Raw genomic sequence first — 17500 nt, 5'->3', positions numbered from 1 at the left:
AAACACGGACTCACACTGGTTCTGATGACACACTCTTGCCTTGAGGACAGTGTGTTCACCGCTGGCTCCTGGTTTTGGTTTCAGATGATAGTCGATAGTCGATGGTTGTTTTTCATGACCCCAAGATATTAGCAAAAGAGGCAGTATCTTATTTTTTTCTTTTGTGTGTACATGTATATAGTTATTTCACCTTTGTTTCCCAGAATGCCCTGCTTTGATGCTCTGTGTCTGTGTTTCCCAGAATGCCCTGCTCTGACACTCTTTGTCTGTGTTTCCCAGAATGCCCTGCTCTGATGCTCTGTCTGTGTTTCCCAGAATGCCCTGCTCTGATGCTCTGTCTGTGTTTCCCAGAATGCCCTGCTCTGACACTCTTTGTCTGTGTTTCCCAGAATGCCCTGCTCTGATGCTCTGTGTCTGTGTTTCCCAGAATGCCCTGCTCTGATGCTCTGTCTGTGTTTCCCAGAATGCCCTGCTCTGATGCTCTGTCTGTGTTTCCCAGAATGCCCTGCTCTGATGCTCTGTCTGTGTTTCCCAGAATGCCCTGCTCTGATGCTCTGTCTGTGTTTCCCAGAATGCCCTGCTCTGATGCTCTGTGTCTGTGTTTCCCAGAATGCCCTGCTCTGATGCTCTGTGTCTGTGTTTCCCAGAATGCCCTGCTCTGATGCTCTGTGTCTGTGTTTCCCAGAATGCCCTGCTCTGATGCTCTGTGTCTGTTCTCTCTCAGTTGTTCTCATATTTCTGGGTGTCGGGTCCGGTGTCGGTGAACAGCAGCAGTGAGCCGCTCTGCGTCCGAGCGTCCGTGCGTCTCTCTGAAGCCGTGTCTCCTGCCTTCGAGCTTCTGGAGTACGGCTCTCGAGATTATTCCACATGGACCGAGTCCCGCTGGAAGAGCATCCGAGCGCGCATCTTTCTGGTGGCCAGCAGAGAACTGGAGGTGAAACTAAAAACATTGAAATACATTCATAATGCACAAAAATCTTAGTGGACATAAAATAGGTGTTGTTTTCTTAATACAAATATATTTTCTTATTTTTCCTCCTCTGATTTTGAGGTGAAATGCAAGTATCCTGCGTATTCTCAGTACAGTGAATACAACTTGACATGCAAGAATTTCACATTACCATATTAAAAATTCTGGACTAAATGTTTAATTGTCATGAAAATTTTGTCTTGATGCACAAAACTCATAATGCACCTAAATATGCATTATTTTTCTGATGCAAAATATGAAATGCGACCTGATTATGTCTAATAAAACATTTTCCTTGACATGCAAATGATTTGCACTACATTATTAAGGATTAATGTCTTTAATTGTCATCATTTAAATAGTAATAATTTACAAAACCATAATTAACATTAAAATATCCATTATTTTATTTATGCAAAATATCCTATTTTTGTCATTAAAAAAAAGTGAAATGTGACCTGATTATGTCTAATAAAATATCAGTACAGTAAATCTATTTATGCAAATATATTCAAATGCTCTGCATTACAGTTTTAATAATTTAAGATTTATTGTATTGAATTGTCTTATAAATAAACTTATAATATACATAATTTATATTCTTTATTAAAAAAAACTATATTCTTTTTTTCCCCTCTGATCTTGTTTGTCTCTGGTAGATGTTAACACTGGGAGTGGGCGTGGCCGTGCTGCTGCTGTCTCTATTGGCGACATACTTCATCAGCTCGAAGGCGGAGCTTCTGTTTAGCTCCGCCCATGACACGCCCACAACAGCCTACTGAGTGCCAGATCTCCAGAGGCACTTTCCTTCATTTCCCTTCAGCACACAAACACACTTCAGTTCACCAGTCTTTTATTTAAAGCTGCTCTGGACTCTCCTGGAAAGTTGTTCATATTTTTTAATCATCTTTTTATATAATTCCAGATGTTTTTTTTTTTATCATGACATGAAAGGGCACAAAACTAAAAGCTGACTTTAAGTGTTTAAAGATGAGAATAAGTGAGTGAGTGAATGTTAATGTGTGTGTAAGGTTATAAATGCAGTGAGAATGTGCAATAGTATACTGGTTTAGTTGAATCTCATGTGAATCTTTTTATTTGGGATGTAGCAGTGTCTGTTCAGTCGTGACTGAGCTGACGAATCACTCATCATGTTTCCACTGAAGACATGGAGCTTTAAATACCTTAACATGAACTGTTCCTTTGTTTATTAACTCCAGGTGAATGAAAGCTGCTTGATTATTGACGTCGTTATTTTTCTCTGAGAAACTGAATAAACATGACTTTCTTTTCGTGTGTGTTTTTGCTTTGTCTGCTTGAAGTAAGACATTTTTGTTGTTGTTATAATTACTGAAATTAAACATTATTCTCGCCAACTTAAAATCCAATCAAAAAGATTCTGAAAACAAAAACGATATTCAGGTAAAGCTGTCTAATAGAAACAATACCTTGCCCAAAAATAATTACATATTTCACTTATTAACATCTTACTATATTTTATTTTTTAAAACTAATATTTCAATGATTTTTCAAATGTACAGTAAAATCATCTTTAAGATATTTAGTTAATATTTTAAAATAATAATTCAGAATTTAGAGATAATTCAGGTTAATTTGTATATTTTCCCTAAGGCAAAAAGTGTCACTGTATACCTTAATTCACTCCATATTATTGAAACGTATTGCATTTATATATATATATATATATATATATATATATATATAAACAGTATATATATTTAAATTATGAATTTATATATAAACATAAATGTTTTGTTTTTAATTTGTATTTAAAATTGTAAAATAATATAAATATTTCAAAAGCAATTTCATTATTGTTGTTTTGTTAACATTTTATTCTTTTACATTTCTGGAAAGTGTTTTGTAATTCACTTATACATGCATAAGTATATATTTTTTTCCATCTGTTTACTTGAGTTTCATCTTGTCAACAGAGAAGCTAATAAACAGTTAATGTCTTTATAGCCAATGTCTATCAATAAGACTTCATCTTCTTCCTGTCTTTAGTTTGATTCAGACACATCCAGCATTTGATGTCCTCACTGCAGCTTGGATTTGAAGCTGGTGGAGTAATCTTCTGATATCTCTCATGTAATATGGACATTTTATGTGTGTTATTGCCAAACGTGTATTAATTTTGTCGTCTAGCATGAGGTGTGAGTTATGAACCTCACCAGCAGAGGACAGAGAGGATCTGAAGTACACACATCACAACACTCCTCCTCCTGAGCTTTCCTGCTGTTTCCTCTACAGCCAGGTCAATAATCCTACATATTTATTGTGTTTCTCTGATTCATTTATCAATGTCTCTGAGAAACTGGAAATTTGTTAAGTGTGATTTTCACCAGACAGCAAAACATGAGCAGAACATCAGAGCAGTTATTGTAAATGAAATGATCACAGATAACAGTTTTGATGTTCTCTGCTTGACTGAAATTTTGGTCTAAATGAGTCTACTCCACCGAATTACTGTTATAAGCATGATCCCCGTCAGACTGGTCATGGGGGAGGTGTTGTAACAATATATAATGATATTCTCAATGTTACCCAGAAAACAGGATACAGGTTTAACACATTCGAAATACTTCTGCTAAATGTAACACTGTCAGTTATGCAAAAGAAATCTAATGTATCTCTTGCTCTGGCTACTGTGTATACATCACCAGGGCCGTATACAGAATTCCTCTCAGACCTTCTGGTTACACTTGATAAAGCACTAATCATGGGAGATTTTAATATTCACATTGATTTATATACACTAGATTTAATTATATCGCATGGAATCAATTTTACTGATATAGATTTTGTTCCTCATAGTGATGATGTTACAGACCATTTCCTTGTATCGTGCATGCTGCGTATAACTGATATTAACTATATGTCTCAACGTTACCGTCTGGGCAGAACTATTGTTCCAGCCACCAAAGAAAGATTTGGAAATAACCTGCCTGATCTATCTCAGCTGCTATTTGTACCCAAAAATACACATGAATTAGACGAAATGACTGACAACATGGGCACTATTTTCTCTAATACATTAGAAGCTGTTGCCCCCATCAAATTGAAAAAGGTTAGAGAAAAACGTACTGTGTCATGGTATAATAGTAATCACTCACTCACTCTCTCAAGAAAGTAACTCGTAGTCTTGAACGCAAATGGAGTTTTTAGAAAAAGTTTTTAGAACAGGCTCTAAACTGCCAGGGCAGAACATATACACAGATATGTTTTTATTTAGCACAGTATCTAAATTAACAAATTGCCAGATGCCACCTGATTCAAATATTTCATCAACGTTTAATAGTTATGACTGATAAAATAGATAACATCACCCAAAGATAAATTGCAATGCTTTACAACTATAAGACAGGAAGATCTAAATAAACTTATCACTGTATCTAAACAAACAACATGTTTATTAGATCCTGTACCCACTAAACTACTGAAAGAGCTGTTACCTGTACTTTTGTCTGCTCAGTTGAGCACCTTCCTGCACATAAAAATGATCTGTATGAAGAATTTCAGTCTTACTTGATCTTAGTGCTGCGTTCGACACCATAGATCATGACATACTCAGAGATCGATTACAAAACTATACAGGTATTCAAGGGCAGGCTCTAAGATGGTTTAGATCCTACCTGTCCGATCGCTATCATTTAGTTTATTTAAATGGGGAGTCATCTCATTTAACACCAGTAAAATATGGAGTGCCACAAGGATCCGTCCTAGGTCCCCTTCTATTTTCAATATAAATGTTGCCACTTAGTAATATTATTAGAAATTATGGGATTAGTTTCCACTGTTATGCTGATGATACTCAGCTATATATCTCAAAGAGACCAGATTCAACTTCTATATTATCTAAGCTAACAGAGTGTGTTAAAAATGTAAAAGATTGGATGACCAATAATTTTCTCCAATTAAATTTGGATATTACTTATTGGACCAAAATAAAAATTAAAAATACTTTTTGCAACTAGACGGATGTACTGTTGCTTCCTTTACAGTCAAAAATCTGGGTGTTATAGACACCAACTTGTCTTTTGAAAACCAAATTTCCCATGTTACAAAAACAGCATTTTGCGTAACCAGGATTTACACAAGCTCCTGTCTGGATCCAGAACACCTGAGAAGAGATGATGCTGATCCTCAGAGGACCTCAGAGGATGCTAACCCTGAATCAATAACAGAACTAACAAATATTGCTACAAGTGTGATTGCATCATATAATTATTGCTGTTTATAGTGTTCATTGTCTGTTACAATAAACTGTATAGTCACCACTTATAAGCTACTACTAAATAGAACATTAAATCATCAAAACAGTTAAAACTGATGGAGGATAAGAAGTGTTTTTCTCTTTCTGAAAAAAAGGCTGAAATTAATTTTTCTCAGTTTAAGCCCACTTGATTTTGTTGTAATTTCACTTCTCTAGTTTTCTAGCTGGTTGAAAAATGTTCAGATATTTGTTTACTGTAAAACTAGACAGACATCCTGAGGAAGAACGTCACTTTCTGTTGGGGATCTGTTTGGAAACACTAGACGTCATCTGATGGCAGCTGAACTCATCAGATCTTTTCCAGTCATTTGTCTGAAATGCTCCTCACTTCTCTGAAAACAGGAAGGACTTGTGCTCCGCTTTCAGTGTTGTGTGCATGAGTAAAAATAGAAAAAAGGACGCTGGTGTGAAATTGTGTGTGTTTCGGACACTCAGCCCACAGTTTCCTGTTTAATGACTCTTTAGTCACTGCCATGGCTCACTTGTCCTCTTCACACATCTCTTCTTGATTCTCCCTCTAAAGATACCGAAAGATACGGTCGCTGGACATCTGTCTGATTCTCCTGCTCAACGCTGGACAAGTTGGTAAGATCAGATCGGATCAAACCTCATGCAACACACAATCACTCAAGAAATCCTGACTGATACGCCTATAGCACTTCAACGGAAAAGTGTAAAAGTTGGTTTAGGAAAGGTCAAACATTGATAATTGTTTTAAATATTTAAACACATTGCTTAAAACATTTATATTACACAAATATGTATAATCTATTACATAGAGGTGCAGCTAAAGAAAAAATGTAATATCATGAAAAAGTGAAACTTCGTATTTTCTAGATACATTGCACGTAAGGTAAATATTTCAAAAGTTTTTTTGTTTTAATTTTGATGACTAGAGCTTGCAGCTCATGAACGACAAAAATCCAGTATCTCAAAATAATATATGTGTTCATATATAATGAATATTTCCTAAGATAAAAAAAAGGATTTGCAAAACAGAAAAGCTTAGTTGTTTAAAGTTTGTTGGTTTCTACACTCAATACCTGGTGGCGCTTCAGCATCAGTGAAGAAAAGCTCTGCTGAGACACTATTCAGCTTCAGCTCGGATCCACTCTTCCTCATCTTTCTCTTGAAAACGTCCCATAGATTCTCTGTAGGCTTCAGCTCAGGCATGTTGGCTGGCCAATCAAGCACAGTAATATCACTGGTTATGAGGTTTTGGTTTGGTCTGTGGCCAGGTGCTGAAGTCCTGCTGGAAAATTAAAGCAGTGTCTCCATAAAGCTTGTCAGCAGATGCAAGCATAGTTCTCCTGAATCTCTGGTATAGACGGCTGCATTGACTTGTGACTGGATGAAACACAATCGAGCAACTGCAGCCGACGTCACGCACCTAAATCATCTCTGACTTCAGAAACGTCACTCTGGACTTCAAGCTGCTTGGATTCTGCGCCTCTCCAGTCTTCCTCCAGACCTTTATTTACAAATCAAATGTTAAATTATCTTCCATCTGAAAAGAGGACTTTGGAGGACTGAGCTACAGTCCAGTTGTTTTTCTCCTTAGCTCAGGTGAGATGCTTCCGATGTTGTTTTTGTTTCAGAAGTGGCTTGATAGCTCTTTTCCTGAAGACGTCTGAGCGTGTCACTCTTAATGCACTTACTCCAGCTTCTGTTCACTCCTCGTGAAGCTCTCTCAAGTGTTTGAATCTGCTTTGATTGACCGTATTCTCAAGCTTGCTATCATCCCTGTTGCTTGTGCACGTTTCCCTACCCAGTGTCTTCCTTCCAGTCAACTTTGCATTTAATATGCTTTGATACAGCACTCTGTGAAGTAATGAGCTTCTGTGACTTACTCTCTTTGTGGAGGGTGTCCATGATTGTCTTCTGAACCATTGACAAGTCAACAGTCTTCCTTATTATTGTGGTTTCAATGAACAAGAGAAACCCAGAATGTATACTGTACCGAAGGTACAACTCAAATGTAAATATTCCAATATTTTGATATACTGGATTTTTGACTTTCATCAAAATGAAAACAAAAAAACTTTTGAAATGGTTTACTTTGCATGTAATGAATCTAGAATATATGAAATTTTCAGTTTTAAAATAAGTCAACAAATGTATATATATTTGTTGAAGCTGTAATATCTTGTTTCTTAGCTGCGCAGATGGAGCCAGCAGTGTGTTACGTTCTGGATGGGATTCTGTTTATTTACGGCGTTGTGTTGACTGTCCTTTACTGCAGATTAAAGGTGAAACTTCATTTCTACAACCTCACATCTTTATATACTGTATGATAAAGACATTTATTGTCATTTTTCACCCATTTCTTTAGATTAAATGACATTTATGATGACTAAAAGAACATTAATACATGAATCTATTGACTCATACATGAATGTGATTTACAGAGAATAAAACATTTTCATTAACATGTTTTAACAAGAAAATTCACACTTGGCATGTCCTAAATTAACCCTTTAATTGGAAGCACCCCTAAAAAAAAAAAGATTTCCTTGCATTTTGTTGTTCCTTGGAGCGCAGATAACTTAAAGCAATATTTATTATTTTCATAGACTTTTTAAAATTATACACATCTACTAAATGACTGAGGTGGTTCAATTTTATTTAATATATATAAATTTAAATAAATAAAAGCCTATAATTTAAATAAATACTTAATGTAAAAAGGGAATCTATCTATCTGTCTGTCTTCTTCAAGCATCAATATTTAGTTCATGTTTTCATGAACACATTCAATTTAAATGTAGTAATTGAATCAGGATTTAAGTACTTCCTCAGTGCAGTTCTCAACGATCCACACCCCTAAAAATACTGCATTCTAGATCACACACTGAAATCCTCATTTCAGTTCAATGCTTATTTTAAGTTTGTTAGAAATCACAAAAAACTTTGTTTCCAAGAATAAATACCTTCAGTGTACTTAAAGATTTAGTTTTTGATGTTGAACTCAGTGTCTCTGATCATGAAAGTAATGTTCTCTGTTTGTTTGTTCTCAGATGCGTTCCTCTGGAGATAAAGCTTTCTCAGAGGTGGGTTCACCCGTCGCTGTGGTTTATTTCTGCTAATTCTATTGCCACATTTCTGTTTCTCAGTTTCTCATCATTCAGTTGACATGCACACACACACATTTACTTCATTATCATAAAGGGATGTTCTATTATTTTTACATACAGCTAGTTATAAATACTATAACTGACCCGACGAGAAAACATTGTGTTTTAAAAATGATAGTAACACTTATAGCTATTATACATTATAAAAGTAGCTTTAATTCACTCAATTTTTACTTTTGAAAGTTACTTTTGAATTAAAAAAAAAAAAAAAACTTTAACATTCCAAAAAAACGTTAGATGAACATTCAACTAAAATGTTCCATGAATGCTGTGTAAATTACATTTTAAAGACCAGGAAACTTTAAATGCAATTTTTTATTAACATTACTAAACAATTCTTAACTTTGAGAGAACATTATCAGAACACATTAACTAAATAAGGATCCATATTGTCTTTAAAACTAGTTTCAACTGATTGACTCAAACTCAATGTCCGGATGGGACGTGCTGTCGGATCTAGCGCACTTTCAGATGACAAATGTATTCTTAAAGTAGACCTATAGATAATTAAACAGACACACATAAGAGTACAGATATATTTGAAAACGTTCACTTTATTTGTAAGGCCCTCAGAAATAAACGCAACCCACAAACACACATTAAAAGTCAGATAAACGTGCTTTGTTGAGGTTTGGTAACTGTTTTTCATATTAATCTCATCATCTGTGAGTATGCCCTCATAGTTAATTTAAGAGACAGAATGAAGGAATTAGAGAGGCGTAAAAAGAGGAAGTGAAAACAGAATCGTGTTGGCTAACGCTGAAGAACAAACACCACAGACTTGAGCAAGAGTCTAATGAGAAATGTCACTTCTCCCATTCACTGTCCTCTTGTGTTTTTCAGAAGCGAGAAGGGGACATTTATGAGGTATTGTGCTGTTACTGTGCTTTTTTGTGACGCGTGAGTGACTTCTGCAGTGATTTCATGAGTCTGTGTTTCTTCAGGATCTGGGACGGCAAGATGTGGACACCTACGACACTCTCCATCCGGAGAAGAAAAAGCCGCTGGCCTGAGAAACTCTCAAACTGCGTGCCTCTTTCAGTGCTCATGCCCTAAAAACTGTACTTTTGCTTTGTTTACAAGTAAGCAAACTACACTCAAAAAAATGCTGGAAACAACCCATCATTTTTTAAAGTGTAGCAGAGCTTTGTTGATCATGACATTCTGCTCTATTATCATTGTTTTCATGTGGCTTTGAGACAAATGTCACAGTTGATGTATAAAAAACAAGTGTAAGGCTCTCAATTTCGACATAATAAAACTATATATTTAACTTGGACAGAGTGTGTTTTCAATTTTAGAATGGCGCGACTTCCGGCGTCATTCACTTCCGGTTTTTTTTAACGGTACAAAAAACAGCGCGTTGTTATGTTGCCTGGCAGACTGGTATTCTTATCATATTATTTTAGTTAATATGCTGCTAAATTAATAAATGGAATGTAAATATAAAGTATAACTCGGTCAAACCCAAATGAGAAACACCATTATAAAAGTATATCAATAAACTTAATAAAACAACTAGCTAACGAGGAACGTGCTCAGAACTTTGCCTGACGTTCTGGTTAACTTCTTTCAAATTTATTAACGAACAGACTTTGAGTTGGACGTTCATCAAACATTTTTTATATGCTACTATTAGTTTCAGAACGTTGAGAACGTTCAAATGTAACATTTGGAAAATGCTTAAATGGAACGTTCCCCTCACATTTGTGTAACATTTAAAAACGGACGTTCAGAGAACTTACATAAATAATGTTTTTATAACTTGCAAAACGCTTTTAGAACATATTTGTCAGCTGGTAAAAGTCATTTATATATAATCAGCAATTTATTTATCATTTGGTATTCAGCAGATGGCGCTAAAACAAAAATAACTACTGCATAAATGCGTATCAAATTAGCATAATATATCTAAAATACAATCAATTAACATGCAGGCTATACATATAATTTAAAAAGTGTCAAGATATCAATAATTAAGCTACTACAATAATAATAATAATAATAATAATTGTGTTTTACTATAATGCAAATCTGCCTATACCTCTCTTGATTTGAGTTTTGACATTTTTTGACGTCTTTTGTCGGCGTGTTCACAAGCTGTCAGGAATTTGCACCTGATTCTGAACTGGTTTGTCCTGTTCCAAACTGCATCACAAAACACCAAAAAACAAAAAAACAAATACTACTTCCAAATTCAAACCTCCATGCTTTCAGAAGAGTTTATCTTTTTATGCATGTCTATAAATCCACCATAGACCTATATGTATATAAATAAGAAGAGGTTTATATTTCAGTGCTTAAATCAAAGGTCAGTGAGTGTTTGTGTGCAGGCGGAAGTGGTGGGCGGGGCCTAACCCGCAGGTGCGAGAACGCTCACCTGAGCGCGTTTGAACGCGTGAGCTGTCTTCAGTTCTTCAGACGGAGTTTAATGATGAGTTTATCAGCCTCGGGGTTATTCTGTAGCTATTCAGTTCATGCTTTGTGACAGAACTGCAGTTTTACTTTGCATGATTTTCTTATTCATTCAAATGTTGACAAAAGCTGGAGTTTAAGAACGATTTAAGATGGATTAAGAGAAGAAACGAGTGAGAACACGAGATGTGTTGAGGAATAACATATTGACAGAACAAACCAGCAACATGAAGAAAGTGCTGGCCTGCATCAGTGTGGTCCTCTTCAGATTGATGGGTAAGAAAGACAATGTTTGTAATGAATGGTTAGTTTCTAAATCACTATACGTCTAGTTTACTCCTTTCTTTCTCAACACGTTTGAACTTTATGTACTTTTTATTTTTAATGTGGGTTTCATGCTGCCTTTTAGGAAGCTTTGTAGGTTTTTCGTCTCATTTAAGTAATCTAGTGAAGTAAAATAGTGTAAAATATTATATGAGTTCTACTGAGATGTTAGCCCGGATTGTGTGTGTGTGTGTGTGTGTGTGTGTGTGGGTGTGTGATTGATCTGGTACAGTGACATTCTTTAAGAACATTTTCCACTGTAGTTAAAGTTCAACCAGATTCAAAAACCATTACTCACTCATTTATGACCGACATTGAGAAAATAAGTGCAGGTGTGTGTGTGTGTGTGCGCGCGCAGCGTGTGTGTGTGTGTGTGTGTGAGAGACCCTTCCTCACAGAATGCTCCAAATACCAAACCATCAGCAACCACTACTATCCCAAAATAAACTAAATGTTTCCCCAATTTGATAATTGCTCCCCATCTGAAAAACTCCCCTTCATTCTTGGTGAAAAATCTGAATGTGCAAATATATCTGCAAAATTTATAGCCAAGAAACCAATGTCCAGCGAATCTACGACTAACTCGCACCAAACCAACCAACAAACATGAGTGTAGAGACTGTTGAATTCAGTTTATCAGTTTATAAGTACAGAAATAATCTTGTTACATAACCTTTACGTCATATGTACGTCATACATGATACTTGTTCAGATGTTTTTTTTAATTGCTATATTGTTTCAAATTAAACTGTTGCATATGTTCTCTTTTCCTATGCATCATGCTTTGGCAATGCAAAATGTGCTTTTGTGATGACAATAAAGCTAATCGAGTGTGTGTGTGTGTTTAGTGTATGTATGTGCCTGCATGCATGCGTGCATGTGTGTGTGTGTGTGTGAAGTTATTGTTATTTTAAGCGTGTGGCGTGTCAGTGTGTTTGTGTTCAGTCTCAGCTGAGACGAGAACAAATAATAACCAGAACTACAAGACGGATTCTCTCACTAGGTCTCACTGTCTTCTGCTGTCGTCTTGTTTTTATTGAACGTCGGGTGTCTGGTCCAGAGTTTCTCGCTTAGGATGAATATTAGGATTAATATATAAACCTTGCATGTCAGCAACTAACGATATTGAATGTATTTCATTAATTGCGTGTAGCATTGGTCACAGATCTGTAACTCTCTCGTTGTGCTGCATGGGAATGTCCTTGTGTTTTTGTGACATGTTTGTAGGTCAGGAGCGATGGATCATGATAGCATGGGTTTATTATTAACTGTCCCCGGCCCTCACCTCGTCTCTAATAGTTAACCCATTCAGTGCTGTTTGCAGATGTTGACACGGTGTCTTTATGTCTCAGTTTGTGTTCACAGTGATTTTATCGAGCCGTCTCCGTCTCTGGCCCTGCGCTCGTTCTCTGATGCACAGACCCGGCTGCCCTGTCGCTTTAGGGTGGAGGCCAATGAATATTTGGTGCAAGTGACCTGGTCCAGACAGAAACCAGGAGGAGAACGAGAACAGATCATCATCGGACACTATACTCAAGGACCTACAGGTGTGTGTGTGCGCGTGCGTGTGTGTGTGTGTGCGTGTGCGTGTGTGTGTGCACCATTTACTAACACTAACTAGTAAAGTGGATCTCACAAAACCTGTTAGGAACATGTCTGGCTCAGATTTCACAATGCAAACAATCTTAAAGACATGGACATGTGTTCCAGAGTTATTATAGTTCACAAAACAAAAACTTCAAATATTTTTGTTGCTTGAAATAAAATAAATGTTGACTGAAATAAAGTTAAATATATATAAAAACTGTTAAATTGGTACTTAATATAACCTTTTAATTGAAATAAAATGCAAACTATATAAATTTATTTAATAAAAGAATGGAATGACAGAAACAATCAATAAAATTACTAAAACTTTAACTCAAATAAAAATGAAAACAGAAAAACTGAAAACTCTATAATAGTTTTTCAATGAAACTGATCATTTTTGTTACTTGAAATTAAATAAATGAAATTTATAAATAAAATAATGAATAAATAAAATAAAATGGACAATAACACACTAAATAAAAACTATAATAATATATCAGTGAGACTAGAATAGCACTTGAAATTTATTTGCTTGAAATTAAATAAACGTTAGCTGAAATAAGTTAACTTTTTTTGTTTGTCTTATTTTAACTTTTTTATTGTAAGTGTTTGCAATTTATCAATTTATTTTAGCTACATTTTAATAAAGAAATTTAGTTGACTAACTTTTTATATATATATACTGTTATAGTTAGTAATATTTACACTGAAAAATATATACTATTTTTTTTAAAAGTTAATAAACCACTTACCTTAAACAAAGGTTAAAAAAAATTATATATATAATATTATTATTATTATTAAAAATGTTTTTCTTAATGTAGCTAAAAAAAAAATATATATATTTTTTTTAAGGTAAGTGGTTTATTAACTTTTAAAAAAAATAGTATATATTTTTCAGTGTAAATATTACTAACTATAACAGTACCTCAATGATACTAAAATAAGACTGGTGTCCGCCTCTTGTCATGAAATCTCCTCTGATTCAGAGAAGCACAAACAGACCAAGCATCATTTCCCTCCAGCAGATTTGTTAAACGAGACGGTCTCGCATGCATTGTGTTCTGACAGGCCTCTGTCACACAGAGACATTTGTCATGACAGATATTATCAATAGTGCATTGTGTTCATAAGCTCTTTTACCTGAACCAGCTCATATCTGCCATCTGTGTTGAAGTGCATTGCTTTAATTCACCCAAAATATTAAATATTCTGTCATTATGTACTCACTCTTATATCAGCTCAAACCTGTTTGACTTTCTTTCTTCATACTGTGACACACAAAGGAGCTCATGCTGTGGTTTTACACACAATGGCAGTGAAAAATGAAAAACAGTATAAGATTTAACAGTAGCGTGTATATAAGTGATATAACTTAATAACTTAATATCCCACGTCTTCTGAAGTCTTGTGATCTTTAATGTGAAGAACAGACCCAAACTCAGAATGATTTCACTGTAAAGCTTTCCACAGAATGGAAATAAGCAAAATAAATTATCGGAATGTAAAAAAAATTTAAAATAATTTTTTTTTTTTTTTTTTTGAAGAATATATTTGTTTGAAATAGGTGTTATTTTAGTATTATTTTAGGTGCCATCATAGTAGAATGTAATGTTTTTTATATTCTTTTATTTTTCATTTTGAAGTTTTAGTCATTTTGTTGTGGGTTTTTTTTTGTTGTTGTCATTTTTTAATTTTTTTTAAGTCTATATAGTTTTTATTAACTTATTTTAGTTTTAGTACTACATAAAGTTAAGCAGTTTAAATGGAAAAATACAATAAGCTAAAATAATTTTTCTCAATTGTGAATTTTATTTCGTACACACACACACACACACACACACACACATATATTATTTATTTTATTTTATTATTTTTTTTTTATTATTATTATAATTATTATTCATTTTAGGTTGTTTTTTAAATACATGTAGTTAAACTAAATGGAAAATTTGGAAAACAATTGACTAAAATAAAATGTAAAAAAAAAAATATATATATATTTTCAGATTGAATTAGGTTTTTTTTTTTATGCTATTCCTGAGTTTGAATGAACTATAATCAGCTTGTTTGGGAAGGTCATGCAGGTGTGTAAATGTTGAGGATTCGGACTGAACCTGCAGCTTTTGTCCAAATCTTCTGGTGATTCTCAGTATTGAGACAGAAACAGACTTCTGCTGAAAAGATAAGAGCTCAAGGGATTCGATCTGGTTTCAGTGGAGTCCCTTTACAGCTGTTTGTGTGTGAGATCCAGACAGGAAGCACCAGGAATCAACCATAACTCCTCAGTCTCTTCACTGTAATGTTCTTATTTCAGTGTCTCCTGATTTTCTGAGCCGTGTTCAGTTCGAGAGCTCCGACCCGACCGTGGACTCCACGCTGTTGATCCTGAACACGAAGAAGGCCGATCAGGCCACGTACACCTGCCACATCTCCATCTTTCCCTCCGGGAGCTTCCAGAGACAAATCAGCCTGACTGTCTGGAGTAAGATCCCCTTGAGTTCAGTCTGTTAAACCGTGTATCTGCTGTACCGTTGTTGTATGTGCTCCATCTGTGTTCCTGCTCCTCTAGGTCGGCCGATCTCGTCTCTGGATCCGGTGATTCTTGAGGAAGGCCAGTCGTTCCGCGCAGCTGCTTTCTGTCGTGCGGTTGGAGATCCTCCGCCGCGCTTGTCCTGGGACACGGAGCTTCCCGGTCGGTCTCAGAACCGGACCGGAGAGGATGGAGTCGTGACCTCTCAGTTTTCCCTTCATCCTCTGCGCAGCATGAACAAGCGGCGTCTGGACTGTCTGGTGTGGCACCCGGCTCTCGACGGTCCGCACAGAATCAGCAACGAGCTCCAGGTGCACTGTGAGTCATCCTCAAACACATCACACGAGAATAGAGCAGCTGTGTGACGTCACACAAGAATAACACATGACACTGCATAATACATACCGTATTTTTCAGTCGCATCAGTCCAAAAATACGTCATGATGAGGAAAAAAACATATAAGTCGCATTTATATAGAACCAAGAGAAATTAACCAAGAGAAAACATTACCGTCTCCAGCCACGAGAGGGCGCTCTATGTCTTCAGTGTAGACTACAGGAGAACTGAGCAGTATAGAGCGCCCTCTGGCGGCTGGAGACGGTAATGTTTTCTCTTGGTTCATGTCAAATTAATCTTGATAATAAGTCCAAACCAAGAACCAAGAGAAAACATTACCGTCTCCAGCCACGAGAGGGCGCTATATGTCTTCAGTGTAGACTACAGGAGAACTGAGCAACATAGAGCGGTAATGTTTTCTCTTAGTTCATTTCTCTTGTTTCATGTCAAATTAATTTTGATAATAAGTCGCACCTGACTATAAGTAGCAGGACCAGCCAAACTATGAAAAAAAGTGTGACTTATAGTCCGGAAAATACGGTATATAACACACATAATAATAGTTTGTTGTTATTTAGAATTAAAGTTTATTTTTCTGTTTTCTGCTTTTTTTTTTAGATTGAAATTGTAATTTTATTTTAAAGTAACATATTTTTTTTAGCAATTTTTTTTAAACCGTTTTAGTTAACGATAATAACCCTGATACCGTGTTATCTTTGTATCAGTGAAATACCGTTATAGATTTTAATTAAAAGTTTGCATTATTTTTATATCTATATCTGGTATTGATTTTTTTTTTATCAGTTTTTTTCACATCTATATAGTTTTTTTATTTTTTATTTTAAGTTATTTTTGTACATCCAGTAAATCTAAATGAAAGGGAGTAATGCTTTCGAGGGAGATCTAGGTGAATTAAAATCAGGTTAATTAAACAAATATATATATTTATGTTATTTATGTCAATTAATGTTCATTATTTTATTTCAAGCTAATAATGTTGACGTGTTATTTCAGTATCAAAAATATACTAATAAATAGTTTTATCATAAATTTTTTTAATAATTGACATATTTATTTTTTTTTTTTTTTACATTTTGTGTTAGTAGATAATGTTAATGTTATGTATAAGTATGTTTGGGTTAGGGCCGGGACTCGATTAAAAAAATTAATCTAATTAATTAGAGGCTTTGTAATTAATTAATCAAAATTAATCGCATTTTAATCGCATATAAATATTTGACCTGAGAACAGTGAGAAGTAATTTTTTTTCACATGGATTTATAGTATACCATTGAATAATGATTGAATACATAAGCTTAAGCAACAAAATATTGTTTATTTTTGTTCAACCAAGTCTAGCCGACCAGTGCAATTTTTGCCATGAAGTGTAGCAATAGCATATTTAGAAACAATTTAGAAATAGTACATTTCAGAAATTCAGGAAGCTTATAGGTGCTGGAACCTTCTGTAAAGTGTTTTTTAAGTAAAACACAATACTGTCAATTACATCCAGAACATTGGAAACACTGACTATTAGAAAACATCTCTCTGTTGCTTCAGAGGTCATAACATACTAAGTCCAACTCTCAATAACCTTGGCCAAAACAATAAAGAGTTCAACATAAACTGTTGCACCAACAAAATAATACATAGTTCAACATAAAGTGTAAAGTCCACGCTAGCTGCTATATGTTTTGCGTTGAGGTGATACTTGAGGCTCGATGTGCTGCTGTGATATGCGAACGCTAGTTGGTGCTTCAGTATAATCGGTCCCGCCGAAACGCATCCAGTGAGAAACGTTCCGCGGTGCATAAATAAGTTATTAAAAATGCGGGAATTTTTTTTTTCTGTAATTAATTAATCTTAGTTAACGCGTTATTTTTTGTGTAATTAATTAATC

General features: G+C 35.0%; 2 protein-coding genes and 1 pseudogene across 2 annotated transcripts in view; all 3 read left to right on the top strand.

Annotated features, from left to right (window-relative positions):
* The window catches only part of LOC127950823 (nicastrin), an 8420-nt gene extending 6158 nt beyond the window's left edge, over positions 1–2262 (top strand). The window contains exons 16-17 of the mRNA XM_052548140.1: positions 725–934; positions 1630–2262. Of these exons, the coding sequence (XP_052404100.1) occupies positions 725–934; positions 1630–1752 (333 nt within the window). The 3' untranslated portion in view covers positions 1753–2262. The remainder of the gene's footprint in view (positions 1–724; positions 935–1629) is intronic.
* An 878-nt stretch (positions 2263–3140) lies between these two features.
* Positions 3141–9680, top strand: LOC127950662 (high affinity immunoglobulin epsilon receptor subunit gamma). Its single transcript, XM_052547817.1, has 6 exons — positions 3141–3145; positions 5791–5852; positions 7425–7516; positions 8285–8317; positions 9245–9268; positions 9346–9680. The coding sequence occupies exons 1-6, from the start codon at positions 3141–3143 to the stop codon at positions 9412–9414; spliced, it is 285 nt and encodes a 94-aa protein (XP_052403777.1). The 3' UTR covers positions 9415–9680.
* Positions 9681–10009: 329 nt separating this feature from the next.
* Positions 10010–17500, top strand: part of LOC127950994 (nectin-4-like) — a 16784-nt pseudogene continuing 9293 nt past the window's right edge.

The sequence above is a fragment of the Carassius gibelio genome, chromosome B2 (assembly GCF_023724105.1).
Source record: "Carassius gibelio isolate Cgi1373 ecotype wild population from Czech Republic chromosome B2, carGib1.2-hapl.c, whole genome shotgun sequence".
Classification (NCBI taxonomy): domain Eukaryota; kingdom Metazoa; phylum Chordata; class Actinopteri; order Cypriniformes; family Cyprinidae; genus Carassius; species Carassius gibelio.
The sequence above is the reverse complement of the archived record's forward strand: the minus strand, read 5'-3'. Positions and strand labels throughout refer to the sequence as shown.

What these genes read in the sequence shown, in the direction of transcription:
- LOC127950662 (XM_052547817.1), top strand. An exon ending in GCTCAACGCTGGACAAGTTG is followed by an intron (nt 5,853 to 7,424) that starts GTAAGATCAGAT and finishes CTTGTTTCTTAG; the next exon opens with CTGCGCAGATGGAGCCAGCA. An exon ending in GAGAAGGGGACATTTATGAG is followed by an intron (nt 9,269 to 9,345) that starts GTATTGTGCTGT and finishes GTGTTTCTTCAG; the next exon opens with GATCTGGGACGGCAAGATGT.